Raw genomic sequence first — 19440 nt, forward strand, 5'->3', positions numbered from 1 at the left:
TTGATTGTAACCCCTTGTCAGTCGAACAGTTTTGTCATTGTCTATGAGACCACGGTGAAGTTAGTTTCACTTTGCCTATGAGTTCAAACTGTGAAAATACCGACGTGCTGATTGAAGTTGAGCTGCTTGCTGTTAAAAGGAATGACAGATGTCACTCATTGGTTTAAAGGATGTTACGCCCAAAACACACCCATGATTGAATGATTAAGAAACAGACGAACAACCCTTTTGAACAATGCGCTGATCACAAAATCATTCGGGTTTAATTAGCGAATGTGGACTGGACGACCCTTAAACTTTGCATCTCTGACCAAGCATTACCGATAGCCTGTACAGAACTCCCCATAGCACCTTTAATGAATAGCATTGACTGCAATCCTTCAGTGAAAAGCCTAAGCATAACTTAATATTGTAAATGTGAACTGATTTCTTTACATTTCTTATCATTTTATTTTTTAATTACTTTTAAATGTTCCTGTTCACACAAGATGATTAAAACATCCTACAAACTTTCAGATATACTCTGCTGTATTTCTCAACCTTGTTTTGAAATTATTAGTGAAAAAATACTTTTGTTGACACAAACATCCCACTGTACACATCAAAAAGCAGTACATTTCATGACAAATAAAGAATCTATGGTGTAAAGTTGGTATTTGTGGTATTGAGAGGATACTCCTCCTACATTGCTGGATTCTCATCTCCATCCTCCTTTACTTGGTGTGTTGTTCTGCTTGCTTTCATAGGCCTGAAATTGTAATTGAAAAACAGATTTAACTGCAAATGACTACAAAGGAGAGAATCTCAATGTCAATCACTCAAATATCAAAACAATGATCATATTTAGCTTGTTTATTAGTAGTTGTGTGAAACAAGGCAGACCGCAGGTGACACTGGACTGTGTCACTGCTACGACCAACTTAACTATAAGATAGAACTTAAAATGATCATCTCAATCATAATGTCTCTATCAGACTGCTACAACATAAGTTGTTGCAAGTTGTTGTAGTAATACCACAACAGTGATTGTAGCATTAGTTTCAAAGTCAGTTGCTATCTGTTTATCTTGACAATACTTACTGGCAAAGTGATAATAGTGTTACTTTGTTAAAGGGTCACTTATTTCAGTAGAATAAATGTCTAGAATGTTGGGCATTTTTGAGTACTCACTGCATCTCACTGTCTTTAAGACTTTTGGTCACTTTCATTTTGTGTTGTTTCTTTATTTGGTGGGTGATGACCCAGACCAGGAGGCCAATGGCACCACAGAACAACAGTGCACCAATGATAGCCCCAGCAATGACTCCATCGTTTATCTCTGTGGAATATTAAGGTGAGGATTTGTGATGAGCCACTTTCCAAATGTTATATGTTTGAAGTAAACTGAACCACACATTTCACATAATATTAAATGACTTACAAATACTGTAAATCTTCATAGAATGGCCAGGCAGACTGTTCAGGTTAATTATTGAAAAGTACAGTAGGTGACAAATGTGCATGAATTGACTGTATATAGGAGTTTTCTGCACATCAGAGGACTCAAAGCACTTTACAGTTTCTTGCATCACATTCACACGCACACACTCCTACACTGATGATGGACGCTGCCATGCAAGGCATCTCCGTTGGGAGCAGCTTGGGTTTTAGTGTCTTCCTCATTGGCACTTCGAGAAGGACAGGAGGAACCGGGCACAAACCTGCAGTCCCCCAGTTGCTGAATGACTCCTCTGGCTTCTGAGTCACTGTTGTTCCCAGAATCAAATGCATTTATATTCTTGCTCATGAATGAATTGTAGCTCTTGATATTGATCTCAACCACATACACACCACATACACACCTATGTCACATAATTAATGTGATTAGTTGAAGGAGAGAAAACAATGATAGAGCTGACATTGATTGACTGATTTTCAACATGTGATCGATCTGACATTTTTCCATTGTCTAGGTAAATGACCTGCAAACACCAAGAGCGACTAGGCTGGTTTTTGCATAGTTCACCACTATGAGAAAATGTGGGTGATTGAAATGTTAAAGGAATTATCCGGAGTAAAATGCACTTTAGATCAATTTACGGATGATTGGGAGTACATACGTTGAGTTGACATCCAAATCATGTCATTCGGTTGCAACGTACGCTCGCCAATACGTCATCGATACGCCTCTTTATGCAGACAGGATTCGATCCCCATTTCGCGCCCATAGACATGAACTAAGACGAAGTATCTTGCTCCGCCTTAACAATCTTTGGTGTTACTTCACACTCAGCAATCGACTCCTACGGACTTTCCCCTGAAGACTGCAGCAAAGATGGCAACATTTCCGGAAAGGTACTGGCTTGATGAAATTCATTCTGGACTCTCTATCCGACCACATAAAGACCTCGGGATACTTCGGTTTGGCTTTAGGGACCCTCTACTCACTACCACGTAAGTGTAATGTTGTTTGGAACTGTAGAAGAGGTATAAAAATAGCGTTTTGTAGCGGCGAAATGACATGCCCGCGTCACTTCCAGGCTAACGAGTTTTGACTAAAAACTTTCTCAAAACACATCCGAATGACATGATTTGGATGTCAACTCAACGTATGTACTCCCAATCATCTGTAAATTGATCTAAAGTGCATTTTACTCCGGATAATTCCTTTAAATATGACCAAATGTTTTGCTTTTGTCAAACATGGTCCTCTGTAGTCATTTACCTTCACTCAGATCTATGGTGCAGCTAGCTGTACCAACACCATTAGATGCCACACACTGGTATTCTCCGAACTGAACCTGGGAGATGTTCTGAATAGCCATGGTCCCTTTCTTGATATCTGTTAAAAGAAATGATAGAAAAAGAGATTTTGTTATTTCTGTCAAGTATTCTAGTATCATTCACAGACACTAGCTTTATGCAACAGATGAAAAGAACTGAACAGACTATACAAAATAATATATAATTTATTATATTATCAGGGTGTAGAGTAGACCTTGAATGCCCTTAATCTGGCCATCCTTCACATGTGTCCAGGTGTAGGTGGGTGGTGGATTTCCCTCTTTACTATGGCAGGTGAGTATGACTTGATGACCAGTTGCTACTTCTCCATGATGGGAACAGTAAGGAGCCGAAGGCTTCACTGGATATATTACAAAAAAAACACAAAAAAATGAGATATCACGCAACGCATCAGTAGTTTTTCACTCACCACAGCATCTCTGCACCCAAGTAGCAGTGTTTCGGCTGTAATTCGCCCTAATATAGTCCCAAGTCAATATCTGCCTAGGAAATCGCCTAGTCTTAATCTGCATTGCTATTTGTACTCGTTGTGAATATGCAGGCCACAATAAGAAATTAGGTTTTTTCTTTTTTTCGGTTGGCTCACTTTTACTCACAACATGCTATCCGGCAACAAAGGATTCCATTCACTATGCTAAGCTAACCTAGCTGGGGTGCTGGCGGACTACGACAATGCATGCACGGAGACAAAAAGGTTTTTGCTCACTTATCTAACTCTAGGGGAGACGGTGAATAACCCAATTTCATAAAACGGTGGCGTGTTCCTTTAACAGTTTATATTGAACTTGAATTGACAGTTCACATTATGTATTCCATTATGTATTCCATTATGTATTCCATATACAGTTCCATTATGACCGCCATCAGAGATTGTTTTTTCCCCTTATGAAATTTTTGGGGATCTGTACCTGTGCACTTGATATAAATCTGGATGCACTTCTAACCCCACTTGGCCGATAAAGAATAGAAAGTCTTGAGCACCATGGATCACATCGCCCACCCCCCACCCCATGAAACGTAAAATTCTCACACTTGCACATTTGCCATCAGGACATTTTGAGTATTGATCCATTTACCCGCATAGGTCATGAACATGCCAAACTGCATGTTTCCAACCTCAGCAAAATCATTTGTGGAATTGCTGTGCATAAGCAACAAGCTATATAATACATTTTATAGTCCATCTTTAGTGTGGACAACCCCTATAGTTGAGTGGCATGATGCTATGTAATGTAGCCAACATGATCAGAAGGTTTTTTTTTTATTAACATCAGCCTGTGAGCTATTTTTATCTGCTGATTCTGTTTTAGATGGTAGGTGTTGTAATGTATTGTTTGTATACACATATTTCTATTTGTGACCAATATTAATCACCTTTGTAGAGAAAGAAAAAATAATAATGGGTGTTTATCATGTATATATGGCTTTTAAACAAATCTGTTGATTTACCCAGAACATTGACAACAACGGTCATCTCATTCCTCCCCTCAATATCAGGCATATTATTCACTTCACAGCTAAACATTCCTGTGTCGTTTTGCTGCATGTTGTCAATAGATATTGTGGCATTCTTTGTTATTGCTGGATTAGAGAGCATCTTCAGCCTGCCTTGGAACGCAGGAATAATGACTGTGGTCCCACCTTCATAGAACAAGATCTGAAGGATTAGATGAAAATCTGAATTATAATAATGTTTCTATACAAAATGATAACAGGTTAACATTAACTAGACAACAATCCACCTCAGACTCAAGCAGTTGTTCAAATTACAGACACACACACACACACACACATACATACATACATACATACACAGATACACACACACACACGCACACACACACACACATACACACACACATACATACATACACACACACACATACACACATACATACATACATACATACACACATACATGCATACACACATACATACACACATACTTACATACATACATACATAAACACATACACACATACACACACACATACATACATATACACACATACACACATACACACACACATACATACATATACACACATACACACATACTGTACATACACATATTCAAACAAATCATTTACAATGCTTGCAGGAGGACACAAACTATCATTAACAAACTGCAGGTGAGATGGCTGAATGGTTTCATAAATCAAATACTACTACTACTACTACTACTACTAATAATAATAATAATAATAACAACAATACCTGTGTAACATACTGTAACAGATCTATACACTGTATTATATTATATATTATATATAATATAATATATATATATATTTTAATATCAATATATAATATTGAGTATTTTGTGAGATTTAATAAGAAAACAATCTGGCATTACAAACTCTGAAATTCCAAACTCACCCTTAATGCATGTTTTACAATACAATAAGTTATCAAATTGTTATCACACATCCATTGTCTAAAATGTAAAACAAAGCCTTTGTTATCAATATTGGACATAAAGTTGTGTATTTTTTAGTGTCAGGTTCTGTTTTCATTAATAACTCTGTTCTGTGCATTAGTGCAACCACAAACAGAAAGCCAAGAGGTTTTGGCAGGTGAACACTATGTTACTATGAAAAATAAATATTAATTTAGTCAACATTTTTTGATGATGCCAATGAATGGGATTTAGGACAACTGTAGGCTATAATTGCTTGGAATAAGTACACGTTCCACCGTGAAGAGCATACCCAGTGTGAAAAACTATTCCAGTTGAATATAGCATTTGTCACAAGGCATTTTGGTTACATTGGCTATGACTCACACTCACAATCTATTTCCTTTCAAATCAGTACGCCAAGCCTTTGTAGCAAATGCAACCCATGCCGGTGCATTGAGAATACTTTCCCCCTACATATAGTCATTCATTATGTCAACATACAATATTCCAGTGTTAGTTTAGTTAATTAGGGTAGGAAGGGAAGTGTGTTTAAAATTAATATCTAAAACATTAAAATGTAAGAGAAGCCCTCACCTCACCTTACTGATAATAACTAAATAACTTAGTAGCCATTTTTAATGTACAAGACATGCATATGCAAATTATATAAATGCTTTGTCTGTAAACAGATGGAAAGGAACCTGTTTTATTGTTACTTATTTGCTTATCGGGGGAACTGTTTTGAGATAAACACTCACTGCTCACACATTGTAGGTGCATACTTTCCCCACATGAAAAATATTAGGCTTCAGTCGCTGTAGATCTGTGTAACGCACCTGTTTAGACTGACCAGTTCCAAGATTTTCAGTGAAGAACCACTGGACAATCAGATTTTTGGTTGGGGCTGTGGTTGTAAATGTACAAGCAAGAAACACAGTCCCCCTCTCTGTGACGTTGACTGACCGCTCTGGAATGGTCACAGTAATTGAATGAACAATGCCTGAAAAAGGAAGTTGAAACATGAGATGAGATCCCCCTTCTTTAATAAGTGAGGATTTAGATTGTAAACATGTACACTTATATATATATAATAAATTATGCAATTTAAATAAACGTTGTTATCTGTGCTAGCACAACTAAAGTATACATTTGGTTTTACAATAATAATGCTACTGAGATTAGCTATACATTTTAGTTAGACTTATTGCCCTCTGTATTAACGTTACTGTATTTATAAAGCAAAACATTACATTAGTATGAGGTTTTTTTTCCCCTCAATGTTTTCTCTGAAAAATACTTCCAATCCACACAAAAAGAAGCCAGACTGGGTGTGTCCATCTGTTAACTTTCACTTAACCTTTATAACTGCCACATGTTTTAATGTTTGTGTACTCACCTAACATGTTGCACAGGAGGAAGATATTGGTCGAGCGCATTATTGCTGAAATATGTAAAGATATAAGCAATAGATTGTCACCCCTGTAGTTGACTTATGAGTTTCGGCAGACCTGGCGGATAGGTTTCAACTACTTCCACTGACTTTGTAGTAGTCTGCTGCTTATCAGTATAAGGTACCTGAAGGAAAACACCCACTGAGAACACAGAACACATCATAGGACAAAGCCGTAACTGGTACAACTTTTTATTTGCACAGATTTGTTTGCTTTATTTGGAACCAGTTCAATAGCCCTGTTTCTATTTGAATGAATACACCAAATGTAAGGAACAATCAAAGTTTGGGTTTTTTGATTGACTGACACAGTGTAAATCTTTGTGTTCAATCAGAACATTACATTGGAAAATAACCAGGCAGATATAAAATAAAGTAAACAAACTTTTTCTTTTTTGGTGTAAATCCTAAAATACCCTCTTATGCCTTCACATGTTCCAGCCCCGGGTCATTTACCCCCCTCCTCCACCTCCCCCCAACATTCTAAATCATTTTTTATACATCATATTGTTATGTAGAATATTATACATCATTTGAAAGTTTGGACAATCTGTCATGTAAAATATGTGTAGTGCTTTACATTGTAGTCGACATGTCGACATTAAACTCGACATTTCGAGAATAAAGTTGAAATGTCATGTCGACTTTAATCTCGACGTGACAACTTTAAAGTCGCCATGTCGACATTAAACTCGACATTTCGAGAATAAAGTTGAAATATCTACTTTAATCTCGACGTGTCGACTTTACTGTAAAGTCAACATGCCGACATTAAAGGAACACCGGGCAAGCCTGATGCTTTTTCTCTACGAAACTCCCCCTCACTCGGTCTGAAGCTCTTTCCCTTTTCTTTGCATCTTCCGTCAAGGGTTTTCGCTGCTTCTTCGCCGGCTCTGCCATTATACACACGTTTGCAACAATCTCTAGCGTTTCGTTAGCCTGCCTCTGTGCTGTAAACTGATCCTGCTTCGGTCGGCGGGTAGGATACACCGAACTTGCAAGTGGGATATTCTTCCTACAGGCAGTGGGGGCGGGCGATAGAGCCTTCATTCGCCCCGTAATGAGTCATTTAACCATATACCGACTTACGAAGATGATTAATTAACACAAAAACGTTGCCTGGTGTCCCTTTAAACTCGAAATAGCCTACAGTTTAAACATAGCCTACAGTTAAGCTATGTAGCCTACACTAACACACAATATGTGACATGAATAATAGGCCTACTCCAAATAGATAGATTGCTAGATTGCAGATATTCAGATAGATTGCTTGTCTGTTAACTAGGCTACTCATTGCCATCATTGTGATGCGCTGTATCTCGCGGTTATGGAAATACCATGCACTATGCCATTTATATAGCTAGAATAATACATGTTTCTAATGATGTTTCTATAGTACAAAATGTTATTTCACTCTTTTTTATGTGGGTAAGGCCACCGCACATCCAAATAACTGCCCTTCATGACCCACAGCCATTACTCTCCATAGGTTAACATGGCAAAACTCATTTTTCTAAAACTGCTTTTCCATGTCTCACCTGCAATAAATATAGGAGGCTATAAACACAGAATATGTGTGCATTTACTTAGAATACATGGGGTTGCCTGGTCGGGAGGACAGCTTCATTCGTCCCTCCATTCAGCAATAGGCTGTTTTGCATCCATTACAAACAAACATGCAATGCGAAAGTCTAGGATTGGGGAGAGCACTTACACTTACCTACTAAATAAATAAACCGCTAATGACGTTTAGGCCTACTTTTGACCATCGCATTTATCGCCTGTAACTCCGTGATAAGGACCTAACAGGAAAGTATTTGGCTGAGCAACGGAGGTTAATATGTTGTTTTGTCCACATGATGTAGGCCTTGTATGTCTAATCATTGTTGCACTCGAAGAAAACTGGAATGTTTCATTCGTCCTCTCTTTCATTCGTCCCGAGCGGTCGTTCTCTCTCCAAACTAACTTTAGTCTCAAAATGTTGAGTTTAATGTCGACACGTCGAGATTAAAGTCGACATGATATTTCACCTTTATTCTCGAAATGTTGAGTTTAATGTCGACATGGCGACTTTAAAGTCGACACGTCGAGATTAAAGTCGACATTACATTTCAACTTTATTCTCAAAATGTCGAGTTTAATGTCGACATGGCGACTTTAAAGTCGACATGTCGAGTTTAATCTCGTCATGGCAAAAATATTGTTTTCTTCATGTGTGGCCCTAATACTCTGTCGTACATTTGAGACCAAGATTATGATTCTAAACAAAGGGGTTCATATGCAGTAAGCATTTGATTGATGCATTTTGGATAACCAAAGGTCCGATGGGGAGTTTCCATAGGGCATTTTACAAAACGCATGAGCATACCTCGGTAAATAATAGTCTAAAGTAAGTAGTTTTCATTCTATATAGATTTACCTTTGCACACAGCTTCACAAGACCTGATACTATGGCTTAGTTGTGTTTCTTAGTCATATCAAGTGACCTAGAGGGCTAAAATGTAGTCAGTTCAGAGATGCTTGTTATCTGGTAGAATGAGAAAACAATATTCTAGCCTCTGTAATTCTGTGTCAGTACATCACACTACAGTGTCTCAGCTTTCCAAAGAGGTCAGGCATTTGATTATAGGCCAATGTATGTAGGAGCAATGCCCTCCTAAGTTGATGATGTGCAAAATTCAATATGGGCCATAAGTATAAGGGGATACTCATATAATTACAATAATTTCTCTTTATCTAATTATGCAAGAGACTGTGGCCTATGTTAATGTCACACTTTTTTTCAACTTTTTTTCATGCTAGTTTTACATGGACTCCTTAATCATGTTGTACTGTAATCTTAACTTGCTAATTAGTTATCTTAGTACTGCTTTTGTTACTGTCAATCAAAGCTATCATTTTACTGACTGGAAATCTTTTGGATTTAAAAAGTTGTCATTGAATTTGTCTAACTTCCCCCATATGAGGTTTGCACCACCGTGAACTGTAATTTTTTACAGTCCAGATACATATATATATATCATTTCAGTTGCCATACTAACATTACTTTAATCTAATTTTGGATGCATTATCTTGAATTTTTGCAACAAAGTAGAAAGATTGTCTTGCAGATCAAGTTGCCATGATCCAGTTAGCAAAAACCAAAAACTCTGAGACTCTATGGATGCAAAGTGCAGTACCACCCCAGTCTAAGTAATTGAGCACTGTAATGGTTATGTAAGGGATAATGTATAGAACGCCAGTCATTATGGGAAAATAAGTCCCGACAGGGCGAGCTCTTGTTTCGCCCTGAAGGGACTTATTTTCCCATAATGACCGGCGTTCTATACATTATCCCGCGTATTATACGGCTACTTGCCAAAATGAAAAAATAAACTCCACGATATGTCTCTTTACACTTATTTGTTACCGTTTCGTCGTGGCTTTTGCTGAGAAACAAATAGTTCGCAACACACGCTGAACTTTAATCTAACATTCTTTAGAACACAGCTGATCAACCGTCTGCTTTCACTTTTGAATGAAGTTCCAATGCAAGAAGTGACCGGAATACTTGCGGAGTGATATGATCAGCAGCACAAAACCCGTTGCCATTGACAGCGGTAATTATATGTTTGCAGCGGTAATTACATGAATTTATTTTACCGTAGAACGTTGGGAAATCCCATTGAAGTCAATGGAGCGTTCTACTAGCATTGTGAAGAGCTGTATAATAAGACCATATAATGACTATATGGAAATGGTCCAAATGATGCCTATAAGCTTGCACGTTACTGAAAGCTAGCCCTATTCTCGCGCTGAAGTATCATGGGAATTCAATTGTTGTAGGAAAAGGCAAACGGAGTAGTGTGCAAATGTGACAGTACAAACTTTGAATTTAGATGGTTTCTTCACAGCACAGCACAGACCTTTTAATGTCATTTTGAGTCTGTTCAGAGGCAAAAAAGGCGCTTTTAGATGATGCCCCCAGACCTAGCATTGTAGCTGACTGGGAGTACTGGCCATTAGCTACAGCTACTCCAGTCAGTAGTACTGATTTGGTCGTTGTTTCCCTATCGACAGTGCTCGGTGATGTCTAGTGATCAAGATGTATTGTAAAAATCAGCCGGATTTCTCCTTTAAGATGCACTGAGTCAACATGTGTCTTCTTTTACAAAGCAGCTATGTCACAGAATGTGTTCTGTCAGCTTGTAGCCTATACCTATGGATAACCTATACAGTGACAAGACAAGAGTAATATGTGTCGCTTAAAAATGATCAAGTGTATTGCATTGATCAATTGGTTGATAAATCTGTACATCGATGAAGTGACATGATTGCAAAAATGTCCTTGGATACACTCCTTGTGCTTCTACCAGAATCATATTCAAATGCATGAAAAATCTTTTACGCATTTTAAGCATTTCCTCAGAATGATTTGCAGCCATCAGGGCAACAGTCAATACCCTTGCTTCTCAATCTTGCTCATATTGCCATCTGTTTTCCTGAAGTCCAATGAATGCATTAGATGCCTTGGCCCCTTTAAATTTGCCTTTGCTTGTAGCCTTTGAAACACTACTGCTCTGCATCACTGCTCACCAAGGTTGCCTAGCAACTAGGTGGCACATAGATCCCCACGGAAATCCTCATCTTTTGCGCAAAGCATCTTGACAGATATATATATATATATATATATATATATATATATATATATATATGTATATGTGTGTGTGTGTGTGTGTGTGTGTGTGTGTGTGTGTGTGTGTGTGTGTGCGCGTGTGTGTGCGTGTGTGTGAGTATGTGTGTGTGTGTGTGTGTGTGCGTGTGTGATTCCTTACCTTCATATAGCCTAGGCTATGTATGTAGGAAAGCAGGATGGAGTAGACTAGACTAGCCTACTCGTATTTGTAGGCTACACATTCATAGAAGAACACATATAAAACATAACCTTAAATTCTCTATAATTCACAATTCTACTGTTACCCCCTCCTCCCAGTGTGTTTTAGCCTACGTCTATGTGTCTCTGAGTGTTTGTGCGCACCCTTCTGTGTTGAGATAGCCTATGTGGTAGAAATACATGGAAATCCATGGGAACACTCTCACAGCATTCTAATGGGTTGCGAGGAGAATCGACTCTTGCAGACATCATTTCTCTTCGATCATCCCCTCAGCGCGTGAAAGGGTTCCAGTTTCACATATCTTGGCGTTTAATTTTTTTCTTTGCCTCTTTTTTTTAAGCTAAATAGAAATGAACACTGCCAGTTTCCTTCAGATATCAACAGTCATGTATTCTTTTAAAGCACCGAAAACCTAGTTTTAAACTGTATATTAAGTCTTAATGTGGACGTTTCTTTCATGTTGGTAATTGAATCAGACGGTGTCACCATTTGTAGCCTACACTGTCTCCTACTTTCAAGGAAGACCAAAGGAACATATTCAGTCGGGAGATCAAGGCTGGAAGACGGTTGGGATTCCCGATATGCATCTTGGACATTTATTAGGTTGTTGTGAACCACACATCTTGGATTTTTGACGGTCTGAATATATTTTTCGTTTTCGTTAAGTTTTATTTCTGTTATTTTCTTTCTTTTCACTCTCTCAGAAACAAGTAAGATTTGCTGCTCTAACGTCTGGATGAGATATCGCAGCTGTATTTTTCTCCCCAATGTACATGTTTCCAGTAGACAATTCGCTTCACCAGGGGAGACTGACAATCTACTCGATCAGATGGAATAAATGGGGATATGCACATTTCTCATTTTTACATTTTCTGTAAATGGACTTTTCAGTGTCCGACGTCTAGTGTCGACAATAGGTTTTAGATTGTACAGCAATCCCCACGCAGGAGCAGCGTTGGAGTTATGATTCTTATGGAGGTTTGGACTGGGAAATTACAACAGCCAACATAAAAGGGACAGCGCTGGTTTCTTTAGGTCTACTTTTTCAGTTTTCGACGTGCGTTTATCTTTCACCTGCTGAAGATAATTACCAGCGTTGGTTTTAATCAAAATGTTTCATCTCCTGGTGTTAGTCCATGGGATCTGGGATTTGCATGGCCATCCTTAGACTGGAAGAGGATTGAAACATCTGGGGACAACAACTAATTTAAACATACCTCTTTGTAAATACATCCTGCATATATGTATCTATAGATACCGACAGATAGCAAATCTATCTATGTATATATATATATCAGTTCTTTGCCCAGTGCCTCATTACAATTATTGATTTTTTCATCTCTCTACCCCCCTATTTCCATTCCTTTTTTCTTTTTCTACGTGTACCATACACGGTTGGATTACAGAAACTGAATAGAAAGATTTGTGGAAATGCTGGGTCTTCAAGAAGATAAATTATGTGGAATTATTTCTGCTCTGGCAGCTTTGTCCTTTGTCTGCTTCGCACAAAGGTAAGATACCATAATAGAAAGCATCACGCCATAGCAACAGATACATAACAGCTTGACAGTCTTGCCACCTGGACTAGAGACTAGAAGGAAAGGCATTTGCAAATGTGTCATCAGCATTAACGAAAGATAGGCTACCCTATCTAAAATACCACAGTTACATGTGTCCGTGGGATAGCTGTGCGTGTGTGTGTGTGTGTGTGTGTGTATGTGAGAGAGAGATAGAGACTGTGTGTGTGCGCGCGTGCGTGCGCTTATGTGTGTATGTGTGTCAGTGTGTGTATGTGGTTGGGGGATGTGCACGCGCTAGGGAGAGTGAAATATACGCACGTCTATCGGCATTGCCAACGTATTTATGATATCCTCAGAGGTTAAAGTGATCCTATTTATGTTTCCTATCAGAATTGTGAATCCTAAATCAAGGAACCCGAATATTTTGCCATATCTGATTAATAGGGAATGTCTGACATACTAATATTTGCCTAAAAAATGTAGGCTAAAATGTCTCATCGTTTTCTGTCAGCTCTTACACAGGCCTCTCTCAATCGGTCTCTCTCTCCCTCCATCTCTCCTTTTCTCTCTCGCTCGACCAGCCTGTGTGTGTGAACACATTCAGGCCTATGTCTACAACCACACACATTACCGTGTAGTATGAACAAACTATGTTTGGTTGTGAATAGTCATATGTATAACATTTGTATTTGAATCTCGAGGTCTAACGTGTCACAGATTGATCAGTGATAAGTTAACACTAAATTACAGGGTGCGCGCGCTTGCTCGCACACTGGCGCTCACGCGCGCGCACACACGTGGAGAATTATTGGTCATTATTATTAGTCGGCTGTCTAAACCTGTTTTTCCCTCATGGCAATTATTAATATGAGCTGAGTTAGCCCATGAATCACGGATGAAACCATGTCACCAAACATACAGTTGTAGCCTACTGACAATTATCATGATGGCTGACTGGTGATTGATTACAAAAACATGTGTCTTCCATTTTAACTTAACCTATAAGGGAATACTTCGGTAAACGGATTTGAAAGGTTTGTAATACTCCCTTAATCTGGTAGATAGATTTACATACAGTTTACATAGGCATGAATGGCCTAAATTGCAGTGATCAACCAGTTGCAAATGATCGCAACCGAAATCGCAAAGGGGTGGTGAGGACCCCTGTGAGAAATCCAGCGAACCAATAGGCTATAAGCAATTTAGTCCTAATAAACTAACATATATTAAGCAGTGAGCATGCGTTGTTTGCGCATGCCAGTGCGAATTGTTGAACTGACATTAGAAGGCAGAGGCTTATATTGAAATCATTTTCTTCAATGTTCTCATTGGTCACTGCTATCTGCAGTAGGATCAACGAAATGACCTTATTTTCCTACCCAACACACCATACTGAAACTGGCGTTGCCTAGGGATGTTTTTTCCCCCCTGTAATATATATTTTTTAAATGGATGTGCAAAAGGTGTTTTATGTTCCTCTGTGTGACATGTTGGAAATCTACAGCCCACAAATGCATACATGCTTAATCAAATGGGCGTGTTCTGACTTCCAGCCTGCCACCCTCACAGGTGCTTAAAACTGAAATATTATTAACTTGGCCACACTAACCGGTCTCTCCCTGCTCCTACCAGTCCCAATGAGAAGACCGGAATATCTGTGGCAAAGAGGACAGTGGACAAATTGCTAAAGGGATATGACATCCGCCTAAGACCAGATTTTGGAGGTAGGTCACCCAGTAATGTGTTGAGAACTTTGTCTCAGAATCCATCAGTCAACATAAAATTGATTGCTTTTATGCTTACTTCTCTGAATGAGTATATTTGGATCAGCAGCATGTTTGACTCTTTGGACTTTACTGACTAAAGCTAAAACACCACAGGTTTGCTGATTTTGTCCACTGGGAATTCAGGAAATCTGTGCTAGAGGCTGACCTGCACAATACTCAAACTTGCTGATGCTTAACTGTGAAGATATAAGCGTTGTTTGTTATTTGTGATATTAAAATGAAATGAACATAGTGTTTTGCATTTTCACCAGGTTTACAACCACATAACTGAAGAGGTCACATCATACACCCATAGGATTTGTTTGTCCTACTGTTCATGAATCGTAGGCCTGCACAATAGTATTTGGTATTTGACGTTGTAAAAGCACACTTTACAAGTGAGCGTATGGAATGACAATGGTAGTACACACTAGCCTGACCCCACCCAGGGATGGATTACTGCACGGGCCTACCGGGCCCAGGCCCAGGGGCCCAAGGGGTCAGGGGGCCCTGAAGCCCAAGCTTTTGCATGGAATCATTGCCTCAATATCAACAAATCAGGATGTAGGCTATGAATCTGATTGAATGTAGTATTGGCCATCTCCAAAATGCACCAGAATACAGGAAATCACATCAAACAAATAAAAATTCTGGGGGAGGACCCCCAAACCCCATTCCCACATATGCGACAATTAGTGGGGGGCCCTTAATACATCTGGGCCCAGGGGCCCGAAAGTTCATAATCCGTCCATGACCCCACCCACTTAGATCTCCTTTCAGGGAGATCTAGTCTGAAACACCACAGTTCATAACAGTTTCCCTCAGACAAGAAAAATGTCAGGCCAATCAGTGACGAGAGGGGAAGACGAAACCAAAACTTATTGTGATAAATAAAAGCAGCAACAGCTAGTACCTGTCCCGATGCAAGTGTTTCCCAATCTAGAGTCACCTGACTCTATTCACTTTGTGAATGAGTTGGATTTTTACAGGCTAAGTACACACTAATATGAGACACAAAAGGTAGATACATTCAAAAAACACTTACAGAGAATTAAACATTTATGTCCTCACAACACATTTGTACTGCATTCTGGGAGCTCATTACATCACACACACACAAAGAAGTGTACTACCCCCTTGCACGCTACAATATATAATTTGTACACAAAAATGACCAAAAAGCATTAATACTCTACCGTTTTATTGCAATACCATTTGAACTGAGTCCATATCTGGTTTGCATGTTGATATGCAGCATTTTCCCCCTCATTCCTTTTGGTAGAAATATTAATTATAGGTTGGTGGAATGGCACCTCTCGACTGTAGTACACAGATTTTTTGAAGGATTTTGATTAGGGCTTTGACTGGGCCATTCAAGAAAATGTAGTTTAATAATTTTGAAGCATTCCATTGCTGCTTTGGCCTTGTGCCTTGATTAACTGTCCTAATGGGTGGGAAACCATCTTCCAAGCACACGCTTTACAACAGGTTCTCCTGTGGTATTGTGTAGAACATTTTCCATTCATTCTCCCATTAATTCTGAAATGTTTTGAATTTCCTACAGATCAAAAGTATCCCTTCAACATGATGTTACCACTGCCATATATCTCTACAGGGATGGTGTTATTTCAAGGCATTGGTGTAACGGTGTTAGATTTAATAATAATAATAATAATAATAATAATAATAATAATAATAATAATAATAATAATAAGCTTTATTTGTATAGCACCTTTCATTTATGCCCCCTTTCATTTCCTGTTTTATCCCACAACCTTGCAAATGACCATGAGTGATTTTTATGATCAGAACATCTCTACTTTAAGCACTGGTGGGTAGTGGCAAGTTAAGATAAGATGTCATCAAATAAGTGGCATCACTGTCATCTGTGAATTTGGAGCTCCAAAGCACAGTGGTGTGATTACTTGCAAATACTAGGTTTTGAGTTTGTTTTAATGTTAGGAGAAAAATAACTTATCTTTGGAAATGTCCTGGACATATTAGAGAATGTTGTCTGCAATAAAAACCTGCCTGTTTAAGAATATTTTGGCTTCTTCTGCCATGAGAAAGGTTGCTGACTTTCAGGGGAGTTGAATAGCCTACTTTTCATGCACTGTACAGTATATTTCAAACAGACAATGAAAATATACTGATTAGACCAAAAATTTAGATTTTCAATATCAGTTGTCAGCTAAGACCAAGAAAATATGGATCTATTTTTTATGTCTATATAAGCAATAGACCCAGTGCTATCCGTCTTTCCTGTTTCTATGATACAAAAAGTTCATGGGTCAATGGGCATTGTAGATGGAGGATAGATCTTATTTTTTTTTAAGCCTCTTTTCAAAAAGTTACCTTTTACTAGAACATTCCATTGCTATACTTTGTCGGAAAGTAATGTTTACAGCTAAACTGTGCTGTTGTTGGTCTATAAGACTTTGTTTGTCTCTTTGGTAGTTAGGTTGCCAGTGTCCTGCAAATCTCCTTACTGCTGCTATAATACTGTATAAATGATAGGAAAATATTAAGTTAGTTTGTCGTTTACATCATGGAAACTAATTGAACCATTCCATAGGGCTCTTTAAGGGACTAAAGCCATTTATCATCACAATCTATCCTTTGCATGTACAATCCTTTTGAGTAAAATCCTTGAATCCTTTTGACTAATGTTCAAGACTCAAGTTTTCCCTAAATATATAGAGTACACAGTGACGAAATAAGTAACTATATGAGTTCTGTATAGATTGTATAGGCTACACATTCAGCAACCAAAAAATGGTGCTAGAAGTGAAATAACATTTCTCTTCTTTGATAAGGAAGTCCTACTTCTCATTGTGCACAGACAGCACTTTAGGTTATAGTAGCATAACCTACTCTGACACTGTTAATTTACCAAGCAGCAGTTGCCTAGTCAACCAGATGCCTTGCAGATACATATATTGCATCTACACTACCAGTCAACAGTTTGGGGTCAATTAGAAATGTCCATTCCACTCCATTATAGACAGAATACCAGGTGAGATCAGTTGCATTGTTTTCTTTAATCAGGGCAGCAGTTTTCATATTACATTATATGCTTACATAATTGCAAAAGGGTTCTAGCCTAGAAATCTAGACGCGCCCCTAGCGGCAGCAAATTGCTGCCAGGGCTAGTCTAGCAACTCTCCGTTGGCTTGTGAGCTCCAGAAATCGAAATTTAATCAGGCATTGAAATCGTGTATAGAGTCGTTTGGTGGGCTATAATAATAATGAATATAAAATATATAAAATAATAATGAATAATAAATATAATGATGATTGATGGCAGAGTTGCAACGGTTTGGCTTGAATTCCCTGCTACTTGAAAACAAATATCCTATTGCGTCCTATTGCGTGCAGAGGGAATTTGAAAGACAACTGATTATCCCGCCCCTCGGACTGAGCACTGCGAACGGTGAGTGCTCAGACCCTACATTTCAATGTGGGTCTGGCTCGCCAGGCTAAAAGGGTTCTCCAATGTTTTCTCAATTAGCCTTGAGAAATGTGCCTTTGGAACATTGGATGAATGGTTGCTGATAATGGGCAATGTAGATATTGCACTAAAGATCAGCCATTTCTTTCTACAACAGTCGAAAACCCTTTTGAATTATGTAAGCATGTAATCTGAGAACTGCTGCCCTGATTAAAAAAAAAAAACAATGCAACGGATCTCAGCTGATATTCTGTACAGTATATAATGGAGTGGAATGGAAATTTCTAAGTGAGTAAGTAACTTTTGACCGGTAGTGTATTGTAGACAACCATTCAGAGCATTTGGTGCTTTTTTACTTTAGTGCTTTTTTAACGGAAAGACAGCTAAGTGTGTGTTCCAAAATGTAGACCTTGCTTCTAGAAATCACACTACATCTGGCCCCACATGAAAATTTTAGTAGCAACCTCAGTTGTGTTTTACCAACAAAATAGCTTGTTAATCAATAACATTGTTTTAACAAAATGTAATTTAAATAGATGCTACTTGTCTAAAATTTACCTTTGAGTTAAGATGCATGCCAGACATTGCCAAAAGAACATTACAGACTTTGCAAGTAAAGCACTCATCGTGAGCAACTGTTTCCTGCCTTTTTCAACTTTCAACAATCTCCTAATTATATTATGTTTTATAATGAATTTGAAAATGATTGTTCCTGATGTGCCATTTTGCTTGCTAACAATGGGCTGGTGTAGATCATTTATATCTTTAGATTTTAATGATTTAACCCCTCCCCCCATTATTTCTGATGAATAGTATGTTCATATATATGTTCATATAACATTTGGCTATATATTGATGGAACAGAGGCATCGTAGACTGATGACTAACATTACATGCTGGTATATAGCCCAGAGTTACAGTGCCATTTTTTGCTGTGCAATCTAAATGAATGCAGTCACATCCGACCAGGACAGAAGGCAGACAAAGTGAGCAACTGAGTTGCAAGTAAGACAACAAGGAGAGCTGCAAGACAGAGAAAACAGATGAAGCAAACACAACCGAGAGAGACAGGAGGGTAGCCTAGATACAGCTCAAGAAGAGATAAGAGAAGACCAGTCCCTGAGAGGACAATTTAACATAGCTACCAGAGGAAGGTTGAGCTCAGCACACAATGTAAGAATGGTCTTTTTTTTT

General features: G+C 38.4%; 2 protein-coding genes across 8 annotated transcripts in view; one reads left to right on the forward strand and one right to left on the reverse strand.

Annotated features, from left to right (window-relative positions):
• gabrb4 (gamma-aminobutyric acid type A receptor subunit beta4) overlaps window positions 1-19440 on the forward strand; it is a 51527-nt gene that overhangs the window by 3187 nt on the left and 28900 nt on the right. The window contains exons 2-4 of one of the 6 annotated variants that reach the window (XM_042077184.1): window positions 1246-1333; window positions 3019-3057; window positions 14662-14753. Coding sequence is in view for 3 of the 6 variants with exons in the window: in XM_042077180.1 (XP_041933114.1) it covers window positions 12941-13020; window positions 14662-14753 (172 nt within the window). In the remaining 3 variants the exon portion in view is untranslated. Of the gene's footprint in view, window positions 1-1245; window positions 1334-3018; window positions 3058-11687; window positions 13021-14661; window positions 14754-19201; window positions 19420-19440 lie in introns of those variants that run through there. The other 5 variants (XM_042077180.1, XM_042077181.1, XM_042077183.1 and 2 more) reach the window with 5 other exon arrangements.
• On the reverse strand, window positions 216-11547 carry LOC121695951 (V-set and immunoglobulin domain-containing protein 1-like). Of its 2 annotated transcripts, none has more exons than XM_042077204.1 (8): window positions 11450-11547; window positions 6582-6777; window positions 6022-6185; window positions 4234-4441; window positions 2978-3124; window positions 2705-2821; window positions 1171-1318; window positions 216-748 (listed from the first exon to the last, which is right to left on the reverse strand). In XM_042077204.1, the coding sequence occupies exons 2-8, from the start codon at window positions 6619-6621 to the stop codon at window positions 682-684; spliced, it is 891 nt and encodes a 296-aa protein (XP_041933138.1). In that variant the 5' UTR covers window positions 6622-6777; window positions 11450-11547; the 3' UTR covers window positions 216-681. The 2 variants fall into 2 exon arrangements, with proteins under 2 accessions (XP_041933138.1, XP_041933139.1); XM_042077205.1 differs by having other exon boundaries at window positions 6582-6760; window positions 11450-11531.

Source organism: Alosa sapidissima, chromosome 21 (genome assembly GCF_018492685.1).
Source record: "Alosa sapidissima isolate fAloSap1 chromosome 21, fAloSap1.pri, whole genome shotgun sequence".
In the NCBI taxonomy this organism is placed as follows: Eukaryota; Metazoa; Chordata; class Actinopteri; order Clupeiformes; family Clupeidae; genus Alosa; species Alosa sapidissima.